The 22,212-nt window shown below is 40.2% G+C and overlaps 1 protein-coding gene across 10 annotated transcripts in view; it reads right to left on the bottom strand.

The window, feature by feature from the left end:
• The window catches only part of mcf2lb (mcf.2 cell line derived transforming sequence-like b), a 53,054-nt gene that overhangs the window by 25,121 nt on the left and 5,721 nt on the right, over positions 1-22,212 (bottom strand). The window contains exons 1-3 of one of the 10 annotated variants that reach the window (XM_088083402.1): positions 20,234-20,759; positions 4,362-4,445; positions 1,678-1,792 (exon numbers count right to left, since the gene is read on the bottom strand). In XM_088083402.1, coding sequence (XP_087939528.1) covers positions 1,678-1,792; positions 4,362-4,445; positions 20,234-20,390 — 356 coding nt within the window. In that variant the 5' untranslated portion in view covers positions 20,391-20,759. Of the gene's footprint in view, positions 1-1,677; positions 1,793-4,361; positions 4,446-8,550; positions 8,620-15,143; positions 15,652-19,548; positions 19,808-20,233; positions 20,760-22,212 lie in introns of those variants that run through there. The other 9 variants (XM_088083390.1, XM_088083395.1, XM_088083391.1 and 6 more) reach the window with 9 other exon arrangements.

Genomic DNA, 22,212 nt, shown 5'->3' with positions numbered 1-22,212 from the left:
CAGGCTAGTAGATAAACAGTAGAAAGCACCATGGAGGCCAGTGAAAATACCACAGTAGCTTCTGTTTTATATCTCTACTTATTTGACTTGTTTACATTCTCTTAAATATGGTGGAGAGTACTTTGAAAAGATGATCGACGGTGCTGGGCTAAAATGACTGCGTCCACCCAGGTGTTGTGTTGCCACTTCTGACTGAAGCCGATTGGAGCTGGAACCGATAAATACCCATAACTATGGCAAAGCCTTTTTTTTCTTGATTTAATGTCGATTACACTTTTCCCATTAAATACAAAGGCCAGATAATAGTGGGTGTTAGTGGAGTTTTTTTCAAGTGGGAAAGGGATTTTAGATACTCATAATGGATGTAAATTGTATCTGCCTCTTAGCAAGTTTTCAGCTTGGATATGGAAAAAAAACATTTTCATTGCCCAGAGTTTGAACTGCATTACAGTTTATATAAGAGCATTTTGAAAATTTAATCCTGAGTGAAAAAAAAAACCACACGTCTTGATCATGCTAAAATAAGCTGGACAAAATGTTTAAAACTGATCAAAGCTTTAGTATATTGCTTTTAAACTAAGAAGTATTGACATGTGAAAGGCCTAAAAACATCAGCACATGTATGCCTTCATCCAGACACATGCCTGTGTGAACAGGTGTTCATGTGGGTTCATCAGAGACACAAGCAAAGACACTCCAGGACACGGCTCTGCTCAGCTGTCCGTATACATTATTCAGTTTCAAACAGTCAGAATCGCTGCAGTTTCTATTTTTACGCACTTTGCATAAGAGTCATGGGGCATGATGACGGAAGAGTGGGACAGCCGGGGGGAGGGCTAAAACAAGAAGGTGAAAGACTAAACAGTAACAAAAATATTTAAAATTCAAAATGACAGAAAACGGGACAAGAGAGGGTTTTCTAGAGGAACTGCTGGAGAAAGGGATGGTATCATCAATTTCCCCTCCCCCCTTGTCTGGTCTGGTCTATCCATGTGTACATAGACAGTCTGCAGAGGACTGATAAAGACCCTGGATTATTAATTGGCCATCGAATTAATAAAGGAATCACTTTACCCAACAGATTACACTGACTGTCTCATCCACTGCACAAATCCTCTGCAGCCCACATCATTAAGCAGCTAAATTGTTTAAGTATCCACTGCCACCTACTGGCATATTGATGAACTCAACTTTCATCTCTTGCCTCTCTTACTTCATTACATTCATTCCCCATCGATCTTTTTTCAGTGCACTTGACTTGCATGTCTTTGGAGTTCAAACTTTTAAAACCACTTGTACTTGTATCAAATAATGTCTAAAATATTAAAATCATGATTGTAGTTGTCAGTATATCCATGATAAGAAGAAGAAAATCAGGCACCCGCACCTTCCAAAACTAAGTTATAGTTTGTTTTTATCTCTTCCTTTGACAATAATGCATATGGTATCATCCAAATGTGTAACCCATGTACATTATTGTTATTTGTAATAAGGCAAGGTCTGTGCTGTCTGGTTCTATGTTAATGTAAAATCGAAAAAAATATTCTTGGAAAAAAAAAGAAAAGAAAATCAGCAGTGACACAAGGGGTAAGAAAGGGGGCGTGAACGCTGTAACCATATGCACCATATGCAACAATCAGATCAGTATTTATGACAATCAGCCATCCTGAATTTTACCTGGGCACGCTTGTCAGGTAGGTCAGGACGTTGTGAAACTCTCCATCTGTGATCTCCCCGAACGCTGGGAATTCTGGGAACACAATGATGGGGCTGCCATTATCTCCTCGACCTCCTAGAAAATAGAAAAAAAGAGGAAGTTTGATACTCTCCATATCTAGCAATTACCAAATATTCTCTTTGGGTATATTGCATATCAGTACAGCACTCAAAATATAGGCCAGTGTAATGTTCTGTATGTGCCAATGACAAAACCATTTAAACTATGAGTTTTTGTGTTTATACTTCTGTCAGTCAGTCTGACAAGGAAAATGTCATTTGATGTTAGACAATTAGATTAAAAGAAGGAAAGCACCGAGGAGACTGCGACCACATGGGGGCACTGATGTTAAAGCTGTTTCGCTGTGGACTGGAGGCTTTACAGAGAAAAAGAAACGTTATATCCATCATAAATTATTAGGTCTCATAAACCATTTTAAAACAAATTAACAAAAAAGCCAGTGGTTTGACAGGAATGTGTTTTTCTTTTGATACAGGTATATTGTTTATTTTAAAATGACTAGTAGGGGAAGAAAAAGATACCTCACAAGAGCCAACAGATTTAATGATAAATACTAAAAATATCCTGGTTTAAACTCATTGTCTTGCCCTCTTATGTGCCCATCTTCCACTAGCTTTTACCTTAACATCCCTGGGTTTGTATTTTAACAATCTCTCTTTAATTCACAACTACATTTTTTTTTTTTAAAAAGACAAAAAAATTTAAAAGGTAACATTTGGGAGAAAAATTCTGCTTACCTGCTCATCTGGGCTCTGTGGGTGTGGTTTGATATACAGTGAATAAACTATCTTTAGATTAAAATTTAAATATTGGGTCATTCAGTGATTCAGATAGAGGATTTTGATTGAATTTTATAACTTTCTTAAACTTAATGCATATGCTATTTGAAACAAAAAAATAAATCATGTAGAAGATTTTTGTCCAGAACTTTGAGAATTGTACTTTTTCTAATCCCTGTTTTATTTTTGCAGTTTTGCACCATAAAGAAATGTCTGAAATATCTTCAGACATATAACTCAGAGCCATGAAATTTGGTCAGGCCACAGACAAAATGGTGTACACTCAATTTAAGAGACTGTCACAAGCACGTCATACTTTGCATGACTGGCCCTTTGATGATTTTGGGGCCCCATTCGGTCCCCCCAAGTATATACATATGGAGACTCCCATATTTCCTACAAACACTACAGTGCTTCATTAATGTTAAACCAGATTTCAGGGGCTATAACATCATCAGAATCAGAAGCAAATCAATCAAAAGCCAAGTCTGCCATCTTTTGTCATTTTGAGATGCCAAACTGGAGATGTTCACTCATTCCCAATAAAAATTTGTGGCAATTGTGGGCATTTTGTGCACAACTCTACAAATGATTTCCCCCCTAAGATGGTTTTTAGGGTGCAGAAATGACTAGGCAGTTCTCAAAATTCTGTCAAAATATTTTCCAGAACTTAATTTTTGGTTTCAAATATCATTAAGATAAAGTTTGAACAAAATCTAAAATGTAAACAAAACCCTTTTTTTTCTGATTTGAGATGAAATGACCCTATTTTACATCCAGAAGCTTTTGGTGCACAGAAGCTTGTGACACTATCCTTTTTCCATCAGAGCCCCACCCATCTTAAACCAGTTAAAAGAGCGTAGAGTAAAAAAACGCACACACAAAAAATTCTCTCATGTTAAATAATTTAAAACTGTTCTAATGTTAGCAGAAAGATGTGTGTTCATGTCCGACCCCATCACTCAAGGCAGAAGCAGATTAAGAAAATGTTTTGAGAACCTCTAAGAAAAAGACTATATCAGATTACAAAACTAACAAAGAGAGAAAAGAAGATTTTGATTAAACAAAAATGATGAGAGAAAAAATGGTGAAATACACATGCACACAATGACTTGCGCTGACACAAACATGTCCGATCTCACCTCTTACACACAGACAGACAGGCAGACGGACACACGCGGGCACACACAGACACACACGGACACACACTCCTCACTCCCTGTGCGAAACAGCTGCTCCATCAGCACATGTGACTGGAATATCAATCTGTCCGCCTTTTCTTCCCTCATCGCTATAGCAACAGCAAGTGCATGGTCATGCTTTCAACGTCTGCTTAGATATTTGTCTGTAAAATGGTTCCCACTGCTGCTGCAGCCACAAGGTCACCTCTGACACACACCAAACATTTACAGTGCTGTGGGAAAGGATATAATAGGTGCCACAAATATCTGGCAATCTTTGTGACTGATGCTTAAAATGTTGTGAAAAGACTCAAAATAATTTTATGATAAACTGGACATGCAGAGGCAGTGAGTGGAATACAGATTAGGCAACAGTAGCATGAAAGGCGGGAATATTTGGACTAAAACTTGACAAACAGCGAAGAGGAAAAGAAGGAAGGTGACATTTGAATAGCAAATCCTAACTGCCAGGAAAAACAGTTCACATTAGCTATGCAAATATCCAGTGGTGTAGTTAAAATATAAACGATTCCTCGGGTGGCAGAGATGAGACAGATGATTAGTGGTGTGCTAATTAAGAAATAAACTGACAGACAGCAGATGAGATGAGAGGCACAAATCCCCACACAGAGACACAGAGACAGAAAGATAAAGAGGTGTCACCTGAAAGGAAGGCAAACTGCTTCTTGAGGTCAGGGGTGATGTCAGCAGCACGGAGGGGACTGCTGTCCAGCTGCATGATCTCATCTGGACAAAACAGAGAAAAGCAAACATAAGTGACGTCAGAGCTGAAGATGTACAGTACGGAGGGAGCCTGGAGTCAATTTCTCAGGTCTGTTTAATTGTCAGGTTCATTTGGTTGGCTTCACTTTCCAAGCATACCCTACAAATATACCGCTGGCAATATGACAAGCTGTTTTGCTGTACACACTGCAGAGAGCCAGGATTCAAACTTTAAATTAAGATGAAATGAAAATTGTCTTTTTAACCCTTTTAGATCTAAACCCCAGTCATACTCTCCACCTATCAAAAATATATGCTAAAAACCCTTCTGTGTATTCTTATATCATAAGCTAATCTTTTTTTTACATGTAAAACAAAGAATAACGTGTGCTTACATGAGCTACTACCAACCAGTAACATCATGACATCCACTCATCAATCATCCCAATCTTTAAGCTGCACAGAGGTAAAACTAAAAGCTCACGTTCAGGGCTGTGCGATATGGGCTGAAAATTATATTGATATTTTTAGGCTTTATCTCATTACAAGATACCTATCTCGATATTTTTAAATCTCCCCGAAAGCACTTCATTAATGCTAGAACTGTGAGACAGAATAAAACATTACTTGTTTTTACCAAATTCCCTCTTTGATGTGACAATATTGTGGGACTGACTATTGGCAAAAGACTTGCACATATATTTCCAAACAGGTGCGTAGGAGAGGGACGAACAGATCGAAACTTGCAGAAAAACTCCCACACACTGTCAGACTTGCGAAAATAATGATTTTAATGCAACATTTCAGTAACTAGTTTGCACGATGGGGGTCTAGTTACCGAACGTTGCATTAAAATAATTACTTTTGCAAATTAGACTGTGTACTGAAGTTTTTTTCTACAAGTTGTGATCCCTGTAAACTTTCCTTTTGAGCCAACAGATCTGTTCTTTTGTAGATAACTTACAGTATTGAAAAATTGTCAGGCTTTGTTGGTCCCTTCACTCCACCTTCATAGACTCTCCATCCCCCTATGGAGTCTCTTCATAAGGATTAAAATTATCAGATTTAAGGTTCATTACCCCGGGAGGAGATGGAGATTCTGGTTATACCAGGCAGGCATCATACAGGAGGCAGCAGACATTTACAGGGCATGAGGGGAAACCAGCAGTCTAGCCAGCAGGGCTGCATATCGTTACAAAAATTAAAAAAAAATGAACCAATACCAGTAGTCTTGAACTGACAGATAAAAATAGAGTTCGTCATCTGATACCTTTTTTACGTACTTTATTCAATATCAATCATGTAAATGAAAGCAGTCAGTTGTGTAAAATGCCACCACACACCTCAAGTGTGTCGAACAGTTACACTTTAAAATGTTTTGGTGCCATCTTGGCACGCTGAACAGCCGCAGTCTGTACGGGTTGAAGCTGCTGCAGTAGTGGACCAATACATTAAATCAAAGAGAGCTCGTGGTGAATGCCTGCGAGCAAAACCAGTTTCAATACTACTTAGAAGATTATTTTGGTCCAATATGAAGCCCTACTTGATGACTTTTTTGGCCAAATGACAGACTGTATCCTATATAAAATAAAAAACATCATCACATGTTGGAAATTGTAAGAGTAATGTGAATACAGGACCTTTGTGGTAAGACAAAGCACAAATACAGACATTTACTCCGACAAATGAATGTGGAAAAGAAGTAGGCTGCACTGAGAAGCAGATGTGTCTGCCAGCTGCTAAACCTCATGAATATGCGTTAAACATAAACAGCCTCCCTACAATATGCAGGTTCGTATTCAAGAAACTTTTTAGTAGTCCTCCTTGAATGAAAACTGGCCACAGTTCAACATGAAAACGAGAGCTGTTCAGCAAAGAGGCAAAACAGATCAATACAGGAAAACTGGCACAGGCACCGTTATTTGCTACAGGATATAATGCTGCTGCTCTGCTATGTGTCTCTGTTTACATCTGTGGCATCTATGGAGGTTACTCATCACGCAGCCACCCCCAGCATTTATAGGCAAAACACACAAACATCAACCTTTCTTTTTATATTTCAGCAGAAGAAGAGATCAATGAGGTCGGTGTTGTTTCATCAGCTTCATGTCTCATTGAACTTAACGGCCGTCTGTGATCAGCTCATTTGAACGACGACGTCATAGTGAGACGCCTGAGGGAAATAACATTAATCGGGTACATTGTGGTCAGATGCTTCAAGGTAAAGTAATTTTCAGTATCAATCCTTTGGGCGTTTGCAAACATTCGTGTTAAGATGTCTTCCATCAGAGCGACTAAATATCAGAACCTGAAAAACAATCGCTCGGTTACCAGCCACATCTGCCAAGCGGATGTTTAAAGATAGGTGCATATTTTAGATCTACTTCCAGTCAAATAGAGCTCTGTGGGCGTCTATGTCATTAAAGCTAAAAGACCACATACAGTTCATAAAAAAAAAAACACAAAGCACTGACCTCTTAGGGTCTTTATTATTTTTACTTTTTCTGAATAAAAGCACTACCAGCCCACAAAGATGCCCAGGGCTGGAGAGCTGTGGCTCCTCTGCATCCAGAAAACTCAACTTTGATGCTGTTCCCAGGGTTCCTACTACTCAAGGCAGATTTAAGACTTTTTAAGACTTTTTCAAAGCCACTCCTAATGAAAATTAAGAGCAATTTTGCAATAACCAGAATGAAGAAAGATTTCTGCCCAAATATTTATTCTAGCACAAAACAAGACTTTTTGGCGATGCCAATTCAAGCAGCATTTTTCATTTTTTGTTAGCAATTATTTTAAGATTTTATAATTAAATGTCCGAAAAAAAGATGAAATGCTACTTTCCATGCACTTTTAAGACTTCTGAAATACTTATTTAAGACATTTTATTACCAATTAAGGCCTTATTTTTAGAAAAATTGGTTCATTACCTTTTAAGACTTTTTAAGGATTTGCTGAAATCATGATTGTGCCTCAGTTAAAACTGGCTGGAGGCATGAAAACACAGTTGAAAAAATAATTGGGAAAATGACAAATGAGGTGCATTTGGGGAGAAGCCAGCAGATTATCGGAGGGGAGTGTCTCACAGTGACCGGACCTGTAAACGTGGTCACAAACATACAACAGTTTGTCAAGTCAAAGTCACGGTAGAGAGTAATATTGACTTTTCATCTTAGCCTGACATTGTTTGCTTCGTTGTCCCGAGGCAAATCATGAAGTCATACAGAAACACTACGTCATTTTTCTATTCAGATCAGTGTCTTTTGGGGTAAAAAAAAAGGTACTTTAGTGCTTTATTTGTAAAAGCTTATGAGCTTTATAGATATAAAAGAAATTGTTATCCACATTTGTTATGCATCAACATTAATAATCGGTAGTTACTCTCAGACAAGGACATGAAAACTAAGTGATAGTTTTGTGCCTTGGACTCGCTTTTATCTAACATCAGTCACCAGCAGCACTACAGCTGGGACAGTATGATCACATGTAACAGGCTAACAGATACGCTCGCAAGGTGTCAAAAATGTTAAGGGTCTGGAATATGTCCAGAACTGGTGAAGTTGATCTCCCAAAAGCTGAGTGCCAGATAAGTTACAGCTTACCCTTCTTGCAAATTGTTCTTTTTTTCTAGATATTATATCTAAGGTTACTGCAAGCTACATGCCAAAAAAAGTGGCTAATTGTCCCGTTATTTCAAGTACATAGACTGATGTCCTCATCTGTTATTTACCCCCACGCCAAAACTGTTGAAACTTTAAGCGCCAAAACGCAGTAATACATTGCTTTATCACCACAGTGATAAAAAATCCATACCGTCACAGCCTTACCTATAGTTAGATATGAAATCAGCGGACTTATGCTCTTGGCTACAAGACTTCAAGATATAAGTGTACAGTTTACATACAGTATAAAGAAAACAAGTAGCGTTTCTCCTTTTTCTGACAATTTTCGCAAAGTCATGATCAAACAAAAAACACACAGTCTCAAAGACAACAAGAATTATACTGACAAAGGACATGGATTAATACCACTATGCCTCAAAAACTTTCTCTGTGTGGCACAAAACCTGCCCTTTGACATCGGGCACAGAGCCAGGTAAAAGCACGTCCACCTAGTCCGGCTTCATACTCACTGGAGCTCAGTCCATCTCAGAGTAACACCAAATATCCATCATTGCTGTTGATGTTGCTCTCCTCTTTATCCTGCATGATATCCTGACTGTGTCTTTACAGGCACAGCCCTTTTACTTTGAGCCCTCCTCTGACTCCAGTTTAAACAAACCAAGAAGTCTCAATGTTAACTCTTTGTTTGGCAAAGGGATGTGACTTTGCTTTAGGGACACTGACGTTCATTGCTCTCTCTTACACACTGTTTGAGGACAGGAGTCATTCAACTGTGTCTTCCTGGTCTGGCATTTCCAGTCTCCTGCCTCTTTTAAACCTTTTTCCCTGAGACCAGCTGGTGCCATGTCTGTTGTGTCAAAACAACATCAATCAAAGGATTTAGCTACTCAGGGGACGTAAAAGGACCATACCTGTGTTTTTTCAAAGACTACTACTCTAACACTTCACATTACTTTTAATCATTTTACAAACCATACCAAAGGATTTTAGACTGCTTTCCTACCAACCAGTAAACATTTTAAAACCACCTTTATGTACCATCTTAAGTGAAATGATAATTAAATTACATCAAATTCATGTGGGAGATGCTTTTGTCCAAATGTGTCAGAAGAGCATGTATAGGAACAAAAGATAAACGTCATCAAAAACAAGGAGATGGAAATAGTAAATTGTGGGCAGTTACTAAGGAGCAAATGAGGAACAGATCAAGCACAATCTGATAATAAATTGTTTAAAGGTAGCTGATGAATAATTTTAAGTAGAGGACTACATGTATATAATAGATAATGAGTTACTGGAGAACAGAGATACTCTGGAAGTACCAAAAACAAGCCACCCCTCGCTGCTCCACATCTCTAGCCTCTAGTCCAAACATAACTTCTGACTCCAAAAAAATCAACAACTTAATTGCCGAACCAAAGGCTACGTAACGGCAGTCCACAGACCAATGGATTTTGTCACTGAAGCTTTACTTATGCAGTCTATGGGGTGAATGCCCAAAAAACACACTGAGGATGGATTGTGATGCGATCAGCAAAATCACCTCCAGAGCTGGTCAAGGATGCATTTTAAACACACTGTACACAAGTGTAAATGCAAATGTGTTTTCAGTCCACATGTAACAACTTTGTGGGTGGAATTATGTAATCTTACGTGACTGTTTCAAACCAGCAAGGTAGCTGCAATTAGCCAGTTCGCGAGCTAAGCTAGTAACATGCAAGCAGCAAGAAAGCTTTTGGATATTCAAGACGCTTGTAGATGGAGTCAAAACGAGAGCAAATGTTTGCTTTCAATTTGGTTCCGCATACGTATTCAAGCAAAACCTGGTACTTTATATCGCAAATGAGCCATTCATGAAGTAATGGCTGAGCACATGTTGGAAGACAGGTACTACCAGTCCTGGCTGCAATGTCAACGAAAAACTAAACACAGGAAAGTGGCACACAGAAAAGCCAAAGATATAACAAGAAAAGTGGCAGAGGCGGGGTAACTTATCCTTTTTAAATAAACTGGATGCAATGCTTGGTGATCGACTCACGTTTTAACGTAGTAAAAGCGATGTCATAGATTCTGAAGATGTTAACGTTCGCATGGACTCCACCAACAGTGCCAGTTGTGACGAGGACAACAGGAGTGGCACTGAGGATGTCTCAATCAGATCTCAATGTGGACAGTGGAGACACATATCATTAACAGGTGTAAATGTAATCAGTTTAAATTATATTTAAGCACAATCTAGATGTGAGATGTATTTTAATGTAAGGTGTAAAGGGGGTGATATAGTATCTTAAAGTTTTTTCAGGGCATTAAAGGTTATGATGTCACTACAGGAAGAGCAGATGATCCCTGAGAGAAAGGAGCTCAGGGACATCACGACACCTTCGCCAAGTTTATGACATCACAAATGCTTCTCTGCAGCCTCTGTTCACTGAAGCAGGTGGTTTTAAATCTTGTGTGACAGCAGGAGACCTCTGAGGCTGACGCACAGATTACACTATTCTACCACGACCAGGAACAGAGACTCACAGAGACAGATGCAAACACACACACACACACACACACACACACACACACACACACACACACACACACACACACACACACACAAGGTGCTACTCAATTAAACTCCCTCTTTTAGGAATGCATCTGTTTGTGATATGGCAAATGTTGCACAAATTCATCTATTATAAATGAAAAGCCTACCTGTAGCTGAGAAACATTATTGATCATGCAGCCTCAAGGACTGTGTGAGGTTCTGTCAATTTTTGTCTTCAGAAATATGATCTGACCTGAAAAACAAATACATTTTTCCCTTTCATTTGCTCCAAGCCTCTAGAGAATATGGTATTCTCTATCAACCCTCTCCTCCTAACTGGGTGATGTGTAGTTAACAGATATTGATTAGGGACACATGACTGACTGATATCTACAGATGCTATGTGCAACAAAGCCTCAAATACTCTTTCCTTTCATTGTAACCTCGAGCAAGGGTGTGCGCACCAAAATGGCTCCTCAACAGAAGTCAGGCACATAAAAGTGAGACAAGATAAATGATCACATCTTTGATGTTTGCGTCTTGATAAAGCAGTTACCATGTTAATAATGGCCACTCGCTGCCTAAGGACACAAAGCTGCAACTGTCTAGCCATCTGCAGAGCGCTCACAGGCACTCACACGCTCCTCAGGGAATCAAGTTCACACAGAAACCTCCATCAGTTTCCACTTTTTGACTCAGCCTCACTTACTCAACCAGCCACACCTTGCCCCTAGCAACTCCCACACATATCAGAACCAACCCCCCACCCAGGTCAGCAACGGCTGCACTTTGTTTCCAGAAATGGGGTTTTCTGTTACAGAAAACCCCCTTCTAGAAGATGATAGATTTGAGTTTCAGTCACTTTTCACAGTCCCTATTTGGCCAATATTTCCCTTTCCTTTCCCTTCTCCTTACAAAGGTCTGCTCACTGTTTACACAGTATTATACTATCATTAAGAGCCCTCTGGTCATTTGAAAGAAAGAGGTACGAGCCAGTTTCAGATACTACTGTATTTACTACAAAACAGGCAGTGAAACCACACAAGTGTCTTTTCCAAACAGTAAGTATCATGATGTCACAACGATCCTATAAATGGACAGTGAGGTATATGTCAAAAAATGTGTACGTACCGGCCACTAACAAAAATATCTCATCAGCCAATCAAGTGGCAGCCACACAAAGCATGTAGGCATGTAGACACGGTCAAGACGATCTACTAAAGTTCAAACCAAACATCCGAATGATGACGAAATACTACTTAGGTGACTTTTATTGCCTGGTCTGATGAGTCTCAATTTCTGCTGCAACAATTAGATGGTTGGGTCAGAATTTGATGACACAAATAAACAATCACTAACCTTTATCTTGGGCATATCCCTGACAGATTAAGTAAAGATACAGACCTTTAAAAGATCTTGTTGGCAGCCATTAAAAAAGCCATTACAAAATAATAGCTTTGGAAAAACGATCCCACGGCTGGCCTTTTGGTCAACACTGTTAAATACCTACATCTTCTTGAACAGATGACCTACTCCATGTGACTTCACAAAGATGGTGGAAAAACTCTGTGTTTTTCATTTAGCCAATGAGACAAATGTCTCATATTTACATTATTATGTATCATGTGGAATAACCTTAAATTAGGAAAATTTGCCTTGACTCTTCAAACATCCCATGAGCTCATATTTATCTGCTTTTTGTGTTCTGCTCTTTATCTGTTTTTGTTTTTCTGCTTACTGTCCTAACAATGTAAAAAAAACATATATATAGGGCTGTCAAACAACAATTTAAAAAAAACAACAACGCAATAATCACAAATTTCTACAGTTAACCATGATTAATGGAACTTTTTAATTACGTTTTCAATTCTATTATTTTGCATTACAAAAATTTATGAAGTCCACATTGACAAAGTGAAGCAATTCTTACCAGATTGTCTTGATTAGTAATCAAATGAAAGCAAAAGCCTGCATAGGCCCATCATAAAGTGGGCTCGTCTGTGAAGGGGAGATTCATGGGTAACCACAGAGCCCTGCTTCATTCATATCTAGAGGTCAGTGGTCAACGGACTCCTGTGAAATGGTCATGCTGATTTTCCATAACCAAATTTTAGCCTAACTTTGGAGTGTTATTCTGCCCCATTACTTAGAAGCTGAGAAGCATGACATTATTGGCACCACTGGATGCCTCAGGTCTTCTAGTTTCAGATAATAACAGCCATTTACGCTGTATAAAAAATATGAAGCAAAATCTTTGTGGACAAGCTGCTGGAAACATTCTTCAAGGAATTAAGGCAACTATGAAGGTGCAAAGGGGTCCAACACTCAGTACTAGCATGGAGTACCTTACAACGTGCTGGTACTGGCTATTTTATGAGCTACGCCCTGATATTACCAGCTGCTGTTCTCCATGTGCCTTCAGAACTATAGAAAGAAATGTATTACTGTCCAGGAAATTGTCTAAGTGAAATTTAGTCTTTGTATATTGATACACGCAAGCTACATCCTCCCAACAGCAAAACAAGAATAATGGAGATTGCAGAAAAAAGGGCTCAAATTACTTTTGGTGTTTATCTTAGACATATTTATCTGTATTGTATTACATGGTCGATGATTAGAGGATACCAAAGTACATAAATAACAAGTAAACATCTTATCTTTCCCTCTACAACAATAATTGAATTTAAGGACTTTTTCTGTTCTTTACCAACACTAAATAAATTTGCTAATGAGAAGATACACTCCCTGAACAAACATATTATACCAACGCTCACCACACACACACACACACACACACACACACACACACACACACACACACACACACACACACACAGATATATACACACTCACGCATACACACCACCTGCTGGTTGAGACGCTAATGTTCTTTAAAAGGCTTAACGATGGGGATTACTGTCCACTCACGCTCACGTTTGTGGGTGACGAGTCAAATGTTAGTGGGTCACAGTCACACACCTGGACTGTTTGGCTCTGCTGACACAGATTAAACAGGACTAGAGCAGAATCCCAAAGACCGTGTTCATCAGGCCAGAGGGAGAGGAACAAAATCAAAACGGATATAAACTACAGAACAAGCTTGTTATTAGCTTGTTAATGATGAAGAAATAAGTACTTTAATCAAAGTGTATTCACTGTTTTAAGCCAATTAAACCCAGAACAGTTTAAAATGATGTTAGGCTGCCCTATTACAAGAAACCTGAAATTAATCTGATAACATTTTGTATTCAGAGAATTGGACGGGTCATAACTGGCAGTATAAAGCAGGCGTAGGATCACCCACAAACAGAGAGGTGGGGGAGGGCAACAAGTGGGAATAAGGGGCTTACAGTCATGGTCATGGAGGGGGAGTGACCAAAACAAAGCAGAGCACTAAATAAGGCTGAGCAGTGACAGATGAGTCCATGTAATATCAGGGTGAGAGGGTTCAGATGGGGGTTGAAAAAGTTTAAGTTTAAGGTAATGGTGAACCACTGTGCTGCTCTGCTGGGCCTTAAATCACCCAGTAAAGAAATACATAGGTCTACAGTCGATATACAAATCAGTAATTGAATGCTTTTTTTTGTTTGTTTGATTTTAATTGTAATTGCATTACCCCAAAATCCCAAATAGCCCATGAAATGAGACACTTATTTATGAATTTGTTTATAAGCCTTCATATGAACATTTTTATGAGGTATGGCTTTACTTCATTTGATGCTTCAATAAAAAGGTAAAATTTAGAAGTCTGGTATTTGTCCTCATCTCTCATTAGACTCATAATTACAATAACAGCAAAGCACATCAACAATGACTGCAAGTTTGAGTAAAGTATGACAGCTTGTGTTGTCTCCCCCAGCCACGCTTTGAATGTTTGCAAGTAAATCTCACTGAAAATGGTATTCGGGGCAGCCCAGCTTGACACAACTGTCAAGTAGGTTTTATGATAAACGAAAAACATAAACTGGAAAAGGTGGAAAAAGAACAATCCTATAGAATGTACAATGCCCAAAAAACCTGAATCCCTGCAAATTATACTGTATATCAAATATACAAGACACAGTTGTCTCTATTGCTCTGCGTCAGCTCAACAAACCCTGTTAAAAGAACATTAAAACATTTACCCATGGTCCTGTCTCTATATAGTGCCGTGATGCGTCTCTGTTGATGGTTATCACGTTGTTATCTATGCCAGATCCCACATCTGTACATGCAACGGACACAGATGGCCACTGAGCATCTGTGATTTGCAGTTATATTTTCTTCTTCTACTTGTAGTAGATTTTAAAGAAAAAAACAAACATCAGGCAAAACTTACAGCCAAATGGACTCAAGATTTCAATGACAGCAAACAGTAAAAAGGAAAAGTAAGTGTTTCCAAATCCTTACATTAGGTAAGAGCAAAGAGGCAGGGGACTCTAACAGAAGAGAGCAGGTATATGTTAAGATAACACTAACTAACATTGTGTGAGCTGTATACTAAAACAAATACTGCATAAATAGCAAAGAAAGACTGTGGCACATGATTCAAAAAGATGAGAAAATGGTAAAACATCTGACACCTACCACATAGCCAGTGGCAGCAGCGAGAAAATCTGTAGTATCTCTCCACCTCCTCTAGAGCGATCCGTACATGACCACCACACTCTGCTACCGGCCACAAACACACATCCAATACTCCTTCCAATACTCCCTCTTCCTCCTCAGCTGGATGATTTATCTCCTCTCTTCTCTCTGCTTTAGTCTCTCCATCCTCCATCGACCCTGAATCGGCCTTAATCTCAGCTTCCTCTTGAGTTTGACTCCCTTCGTCCCCTCCTGGGCTTTGCTCATTTTGCTCATTGCTGGTAATCAGAAGATCCGAGTTCCCTGTAATCACAAACCAGTCCAACTCCTCTGAATTATCTGAGCCTATGCTCACCTGTCCTGCTAAACTCACTGAGTCCATGTAAAAACCAGAGTCTAACTCAACATCCCCCTGCTTCGGGAAGTCTAGATCTGCCGTCTCCTCTCCCCCCATCCTGCTGTCCCACTCTATGTCCTGTTTGCTCCTCTTCTGTAACACTTGTTCCATTCAGTTTCGCAAAAAAAAGGTATCACTGTAACATTTCCCCTCTCATTCTGACTCCACCTTTCACCGGGCTCCACACTCAGCGTCCTGCTCTGTGTCGGGCTGCAGGTGCTCCACAGCCTGCAGGACGTCACTCACTAACAGGGACTTCCTATTGCAACCTCAGGTTACCTTCCTGTTAGACAAAAGCTACAGTGTAGCACTTTACCCCACCCTCCCTGTTCACCCAGCTACCCTTTTCTCTCCCTTAAAAAAAGACAATTACCTGACCCCTCCCAGCTGAATAGCAATGCTCCAGCCTGCTAATGACTGACTTAGTCTGACCTCTGAAAAGGGATCCTGTTATGACTCTGTAGTCAGAAACAGGGAAAAGTTATGCTGGGTGATAAAACAATAACGATAATTACTTCAATATCAAAAAAGTTTGATAAATTCTCAATATAATTGAACCACCCATATGCCCATAGAAATGGCAGTAATGTACCTCAAACGCCAGTAACTGCCTGCCATAAACCAGAAAAAGATGGAGCAGCAGCCATAGAAGCAGAAGAAGACGGTGAGACTGAGGGATCCGCCACCAACCACCTGCCACTAAAGCGCACAGCAACATTTAAATGCTGCAACATTAAACATGCAGAAAGTTATTTTTAGTATGAATGATTTAACCATGGATTACGTTGCACTGTGATTAAATTCGCCATATAACTACAGTAGCTGTACAATTTACTCATTTAATGCTATTGGCATTTTAGCAGGTTAACGTGACTAAGTGGCTACTTCATATTATATGACATAACACGGCATAATGTGACTTAACGTGATTGTGTGTGTGAATAAAACTTTCATACATTAATGTCTAATGTCTAAAAACATGATATCTGTCTCAGTCACGTCAGACAGACTTTCATTGCGACTTCATGGCGTCATTAGTTTGTCTTTTGTTATTGTTTTGTTTGAGAAATGGCAGAAATTACAAAATGTGGGTGTAAAACTTGTACAGAGAATATTAACCACAACTGAGATTTTTGTTTTGTCTATTTACTCTGTTTCCGTTATCACTTTAACACATACAAAATGCTTTAAACATTAAGCATTTCTTTATCTGTTTATTATTTTATTTATCAACATTATTTCAGTTATAATTGTCCTGAATCTCTCTAAGATATGTGAAATGTTCAGCTTTTTGGCATAGGTTGTCATGTTCTGACAATAAATAACAGCTTAAACCACAATTAACCACAGGATTTTTCTTCAACTTTCACTTGAGAGCAAAAATTAGCAGTTAAACTTTCAGAAATAATTTGACTTTTTTGGTAGATAAGTAGATATTGACCAATATGAAAATTTTGTATTGTGATAACATTTTTAACCACATTGTCCAGCTGCAGGAAAAAGCCATGCATGCTAAGTAATGTCATGCCATGTTTTGTCACATGGGTGAGGAGGGAGCTGCAGCTATCACCCCTGTGCTCAGCGTTAATTTACCTACGCCAACAAAGCTCTTGCTCCTCGCCTGCCTTATCTCAGGAGATGTGGACCAAAAGTACAAAGCCTCCATTCTGACCAGCCCATTCAAACACTGCCTCCATCCCCATTTAACCATTCACAGACTGTATCCATTCAAAGCCCCTATTCTTGTTTACAAAAGACCCCATTCTTACAAACTTACTGAAAGACTTAATTCTAATGAGACCTCTCAAAGACAGACACTGTTTCTTAACAGAATGTAGCAATTTAGATTCCATTTCAATGACTTGTATAAAAGATATATTCCAGTCAAAACGAGTGAAAAGAGACCATTCTGTCTCCTAATTCAGCCGTTATCTACAAATACTAGTGAAGTGTGTTAAAAGGTTTGGGCATGAGATGTTGATTTTGCCAAGTGTGTATACTTGAAAGCTTGCATCTGCATGTGTGTGTTTTGTGTGTGTGTGTGTGTGTGTGTTTTGTGTGTGTGTGTGTGTGTGTGTGTGTGTGTGTGTGTGTGTGTGTGTGTGTGTGTGTGTGTGTGTGTGTGTGTGTAGGTGGAGCATTGAGTTTTACACATGTGTTTGCTCTATGGCCAAGGGCAAGCATCGGGTTATCAGTGTCATAAACCTTGAAGATAAACATGAGAGCCATTAGGTTGCAGAACTGCACAACTCAAAGTGAACAAGACAGCAAACAAAGGGACACTGAACAACTCGCAGTCCAACTTAGAGACACTGAAAAATTGTGCTGTCACATAAAGCCACTGAGTTAGTACCAAAACTGAGCAACTACTGAATCAAATCTACTTTTCCTCACACTTGGATTGTTGTTAGTTAATATGGTGACAACACACATACACGGGGCTGTCAAGTGTGTCACACTCGCTAGTTTAAGAAGTCCTTTTTGGCCTACTGTGCACATTAAAGACTTTATGGTAGGGTGCTCAGCACTTTTGATGATCGTTGCTTGACAGAAATAATGTATTTCCATCTGAAGAAAGTGTGACTTTAAGATTTACTTTCATATCCTACACATGAAGAATGTTATTATGTCAGACAAGATAACATTTTGTTAAACAGTGGATGTTTCGGAGAAGCTCTCCGTGACTAACCAATCACACTGGAGTATTGCATGTGAGCAACAAAGGGGTGGATACAGTTGACCAGTTGAATGGGAATGTCCGTATTACTCTCATTCTATTTCTATGACCATAACACATCCTAATCAGTTGTATTGTGGGTAATGTAGGTGCCAGGTTAGAGAAAGGAATGAGTGGGGGACAAAAAAAATCTCTGGTTGTGCTGCATCAATTGTGATCCTTAAAAAAAAAAAAAAAAAAACTTTCCACAAATTTAGCATTGTGCTCCTGTAGCATTGTCAACTTTTGATGGAGTACCCTAAGTATGGCCAGATCCCTCGGCTGTTCTGGTCAGCATCAACTGCGATGTTAACAGGGACAAGGGCGACATCAGTCACTGGTTTCCCATCTACAAAATACTGTCAAATATGTCTCTCTACATCAGTCACGGCAAGTCGTCAATAAAAGTCAAATATTTGTTAATGATAGCCCCAAACCACCAGTTTGTAACTTTGCAATACGAACAGCATACAACACCTTCTGTTTACATTCTCAATTCAATAAGGAAAATCCAGGATAGACATATCACAGCTGACAAACGTGGAAGCACAGAAAAGGAGGTCATACGTTTGCAGTATGCAGTCTAAATATACCAACATCACACACATGATTCTGATTCACACATTGTAATAGCATCAAGAAACAACTTGATAGATTTGCACTTTTTTTGGAGACCACAAGGTTGCTTTGGAAACAACTGCGATAATTAAGAATCAGTCGTGGGTGGAATAACTTGCAGATCAATGTTTTTATGCGAGCAACCTACAAATCAAAACAACCACAAAAACTGTTCAGAAAAGACTTATTAACAAAGATCGCTTCTTTTTCAGATGTTTCCATGTTATCAGTGCTGTGTGGCCTGAACCTGGAAATCCAAACAACTGCTGGATCAACAACATAGTTCCTCTCTTGTATAAATTCACCTCATGGCTAATGACTTTAACAGAGCTGGGAAGGAATGAAAATGTTCCCTGAAACAACACAGCTTGAGGTCCAGACAAGCAAAGCAGACATGAAAAACATGCACTTCATATAAAGTCCATGCATGCTAACACATATGTAGACACAAGTATGTACACACAATCCATAAGTGCCAGACACTGCAATAGCTTTGAACATGCAGTGACCTTCATCCAGAGACAGAGCAAACATAAATAAATTAAACCTCAGTGAGACACAAAGATAGAAGAAACTGTAAGGTTTTCACATACATTGTGTGTGCAAGCTGAAGCGGAAGCATCCTAACCACACAGAGAGCCACATAAATACCATGCATACGTCTCCTAACTCACGCGGCTTAAGCGGGACCATCGGCATCCCACTATCCCATTGAGAAGCACTCCTCTTGGCTTTTCTCACCATGCTTTTCTCCCTGCGTGTTACTGAGACCTGTGAAAGTCCTTTCCTATGCAGTGGAAAAAAACAAGGTCTCAGAGTGGCAACACTCTGGCTGACAGGACACCAACGTGAAAACTCAGCAGCTTTAATCAGCAGTTCCCACTCCTTTGCACCAGCTCCTTTGCTGGGAAGATGCTGTGTGCTGCAAAATCCGCATTTGCTGTAGAATCTGTTACTGCTACAGAAAAATATCAATGCAGCTGCAGAGATCTGTATGTTGGAAACTGAAGAGGCTATTTAAGCTGTGCAGCCACGCACTCTCACACACAGACACAAACTGTTGTACACACAAAGACACAGAAACAACCCAGTGGGGAGCAAGGGAAGCCCACAGGAGACACTGTGTGTGAGGGTCTGGGCGTGATGCCCTGCAGAACTCTGGCCAGAGCTTTGGTCAAGAATATATTACATACGCAAGCACACACACACACACACACACACACACACACACACACACACACACACACACACGCACGCACGCACACACACACACACTCTTAAAAGGCATGTAGTCTGTATGGAAAGTTGCACATAGCCATACTGAAACACACAATCTCTCCCTTCCTCTTGTGGTCTTACCATCCCAGCCTCTCCAGGAGTTCCTGGGACTGGCAGGGCTGAACTGGAAAGGAGAGCTCAGTCCAGAGATGTCCAGGTTCTGGATCAGATGACTGAGCCGGTTTACGATCCGGTACGACGCCTCGCCACCCTCCCGCAGAAACTCATGCAGAGACATGAGAGCAGTCCGCTGGTCTCACACACTCAAACAAACTTTCTCATCCAGAGGGACCCCTCGCTGCACCTGCAAAGCTCCGCTGCACACTCTAATAGACTCCAAATGGCAGCCCCCAAATGCCGGCATAGGATGGACCTCCTCTGTTGCACTGAGCCGGGTCACTCAGAATAAAGCCGACGTGCTCTCACATGCATCCTGAGGGGACATGTCTGCATTGGCTACATACAACACAAGCCTGGTGTCCTCTGCAGAGCCACATTGGGGACTCGAGGGAACAGCAGTGCAGAAGCAAAAAGAGCTGAGTCACTGTCTGCACAACCTCTGAAACAAACAGTGTTCACACTGAAGGTGAGAATGGACCCAGCTCTCTACACACACTCGCACTCTTGCTGATGCACACGCATGCCTCGTCGCAAGTGCAACTATTGACAGAGTAGCATAGGTTTCCAGGGGAGGGTGAGAGGGGAGGAGGGTGGAGGGGAGCAGGAGCAGAGGGCAGCCGGTGGAGCACAAATCCCCTTCTGCTGCTCAGGCTAATTATATTCCTCCACTCCTTAACTAATCTGCCTTTTCTTTCGCTCTTTCCATCTCCTCAGAGTCTTTCATGCATTCATTCCTGGTGAACCGGGAACACATGAAAATTTTAAAAGTTCAGCACTAAAACTTTGTGGTGGACATGCACAGCTCAGGGTGAGTGAGTGACTGAGGTAAAGGAGCAAACATAGAGGGGTCCTCTTTGATGAGAGAGAAAAGGAGGTTGCTGGCAGGCTTTTTTAAGTACGTGTGTTTGTGTTGTGTGTGAATGTTTGTGTGGTTAAAGCTGGCAAGTAAAAGGCAGCTTGCAGTTTATAGGCTTAGAATAGAGATGAGAGAAGAGCTGCACTCTCACACATACTGATGAGGCAACTGCAGGAGGATGAGACACACGACAACAGCCAGCTACCCATAACCCTTCATCTCTCTGCCACCCCCCTCTCTTCTCCTGTACCCCGGTTAATCAGGTCTGATCCCTCCTTTATAGCATCACCCACTGCCTGTGTATTTCTCTTTTATAGCCTTTCAACAATGTTTGCTCTCACACTCACTTCACAATGACATTTACCTGCCGATGTGCCCGCAAAAGCTCATACGACCTGCCTGTCCTCTTCCCCACGAGTTACTATTATCACCAAAGCTGAAAACCACAAACAGCGACACTAATCATAAAACAATGAGACTACAGCTTTGCTAGTGACACAGAGGCTGTACTTCACCACAGCAATGCTCTGAGCTAAATGCTGACATCAGCACACAAACATCCTCACAATGACAAAACTAACATGCTGATGTTTAGCAAGTATAATGTTCTCAATAACCACTTTTCACATTGGAAAAAAAGCCTCTAATAGCTAGGGCCATACAATATGACAAACTATATTGTCTGACAATAAAAAAAACATCTATCGAGGTTACTTCCACAGTATGGGGCCCACTGAATAGATGCAGTAGTGTTTTTCTCTCAGGCCCCAACTGTGAGTTATAACTCAGCTCATAGATTTTACCTTATCTTGTCACTTTTATATTGGTGGCCTATAGGGGAAATGCTTTTTGAGCCTCGAGGTTTTTCTTTTCTTTTTTTGCTGCAATACTGTAAGTGACCTCTGGAAAAAATGTAACCAGGGCTGAGCAGTGTCCCTGGGGGTCTGAAGTGAAATTTCCAATTTTTGCCCCTTTTGGCACAATGCAGTGACGCAGCCTCACATAAGCTGCACTTGAACAGAGAGACAGAAAGACTGAATAAACAACATTAAAAAGTAGCCACTGTAACATTTTCATTGGCCTC

Source organism: Plectropomus leopardus, chromosome 10 (assembly GCF_026936395.1).
Source record: "Plectropomus leopardus strain MGB_pleo_1.0 chromosome 10, ASM2693639v1, whole genome shotgun sequence".
Taxonomy (NCBI): Eukaryota; Metazoa; Chordata; class Actinopteri; order Perciformes; family Serranidae; genus Plectropomus; species Plectropomus leopardus.
Note: the sequence above shows the minus strand (reverse complement) of the source record. Positions and strands in the feature narration are given on the sequence as shown.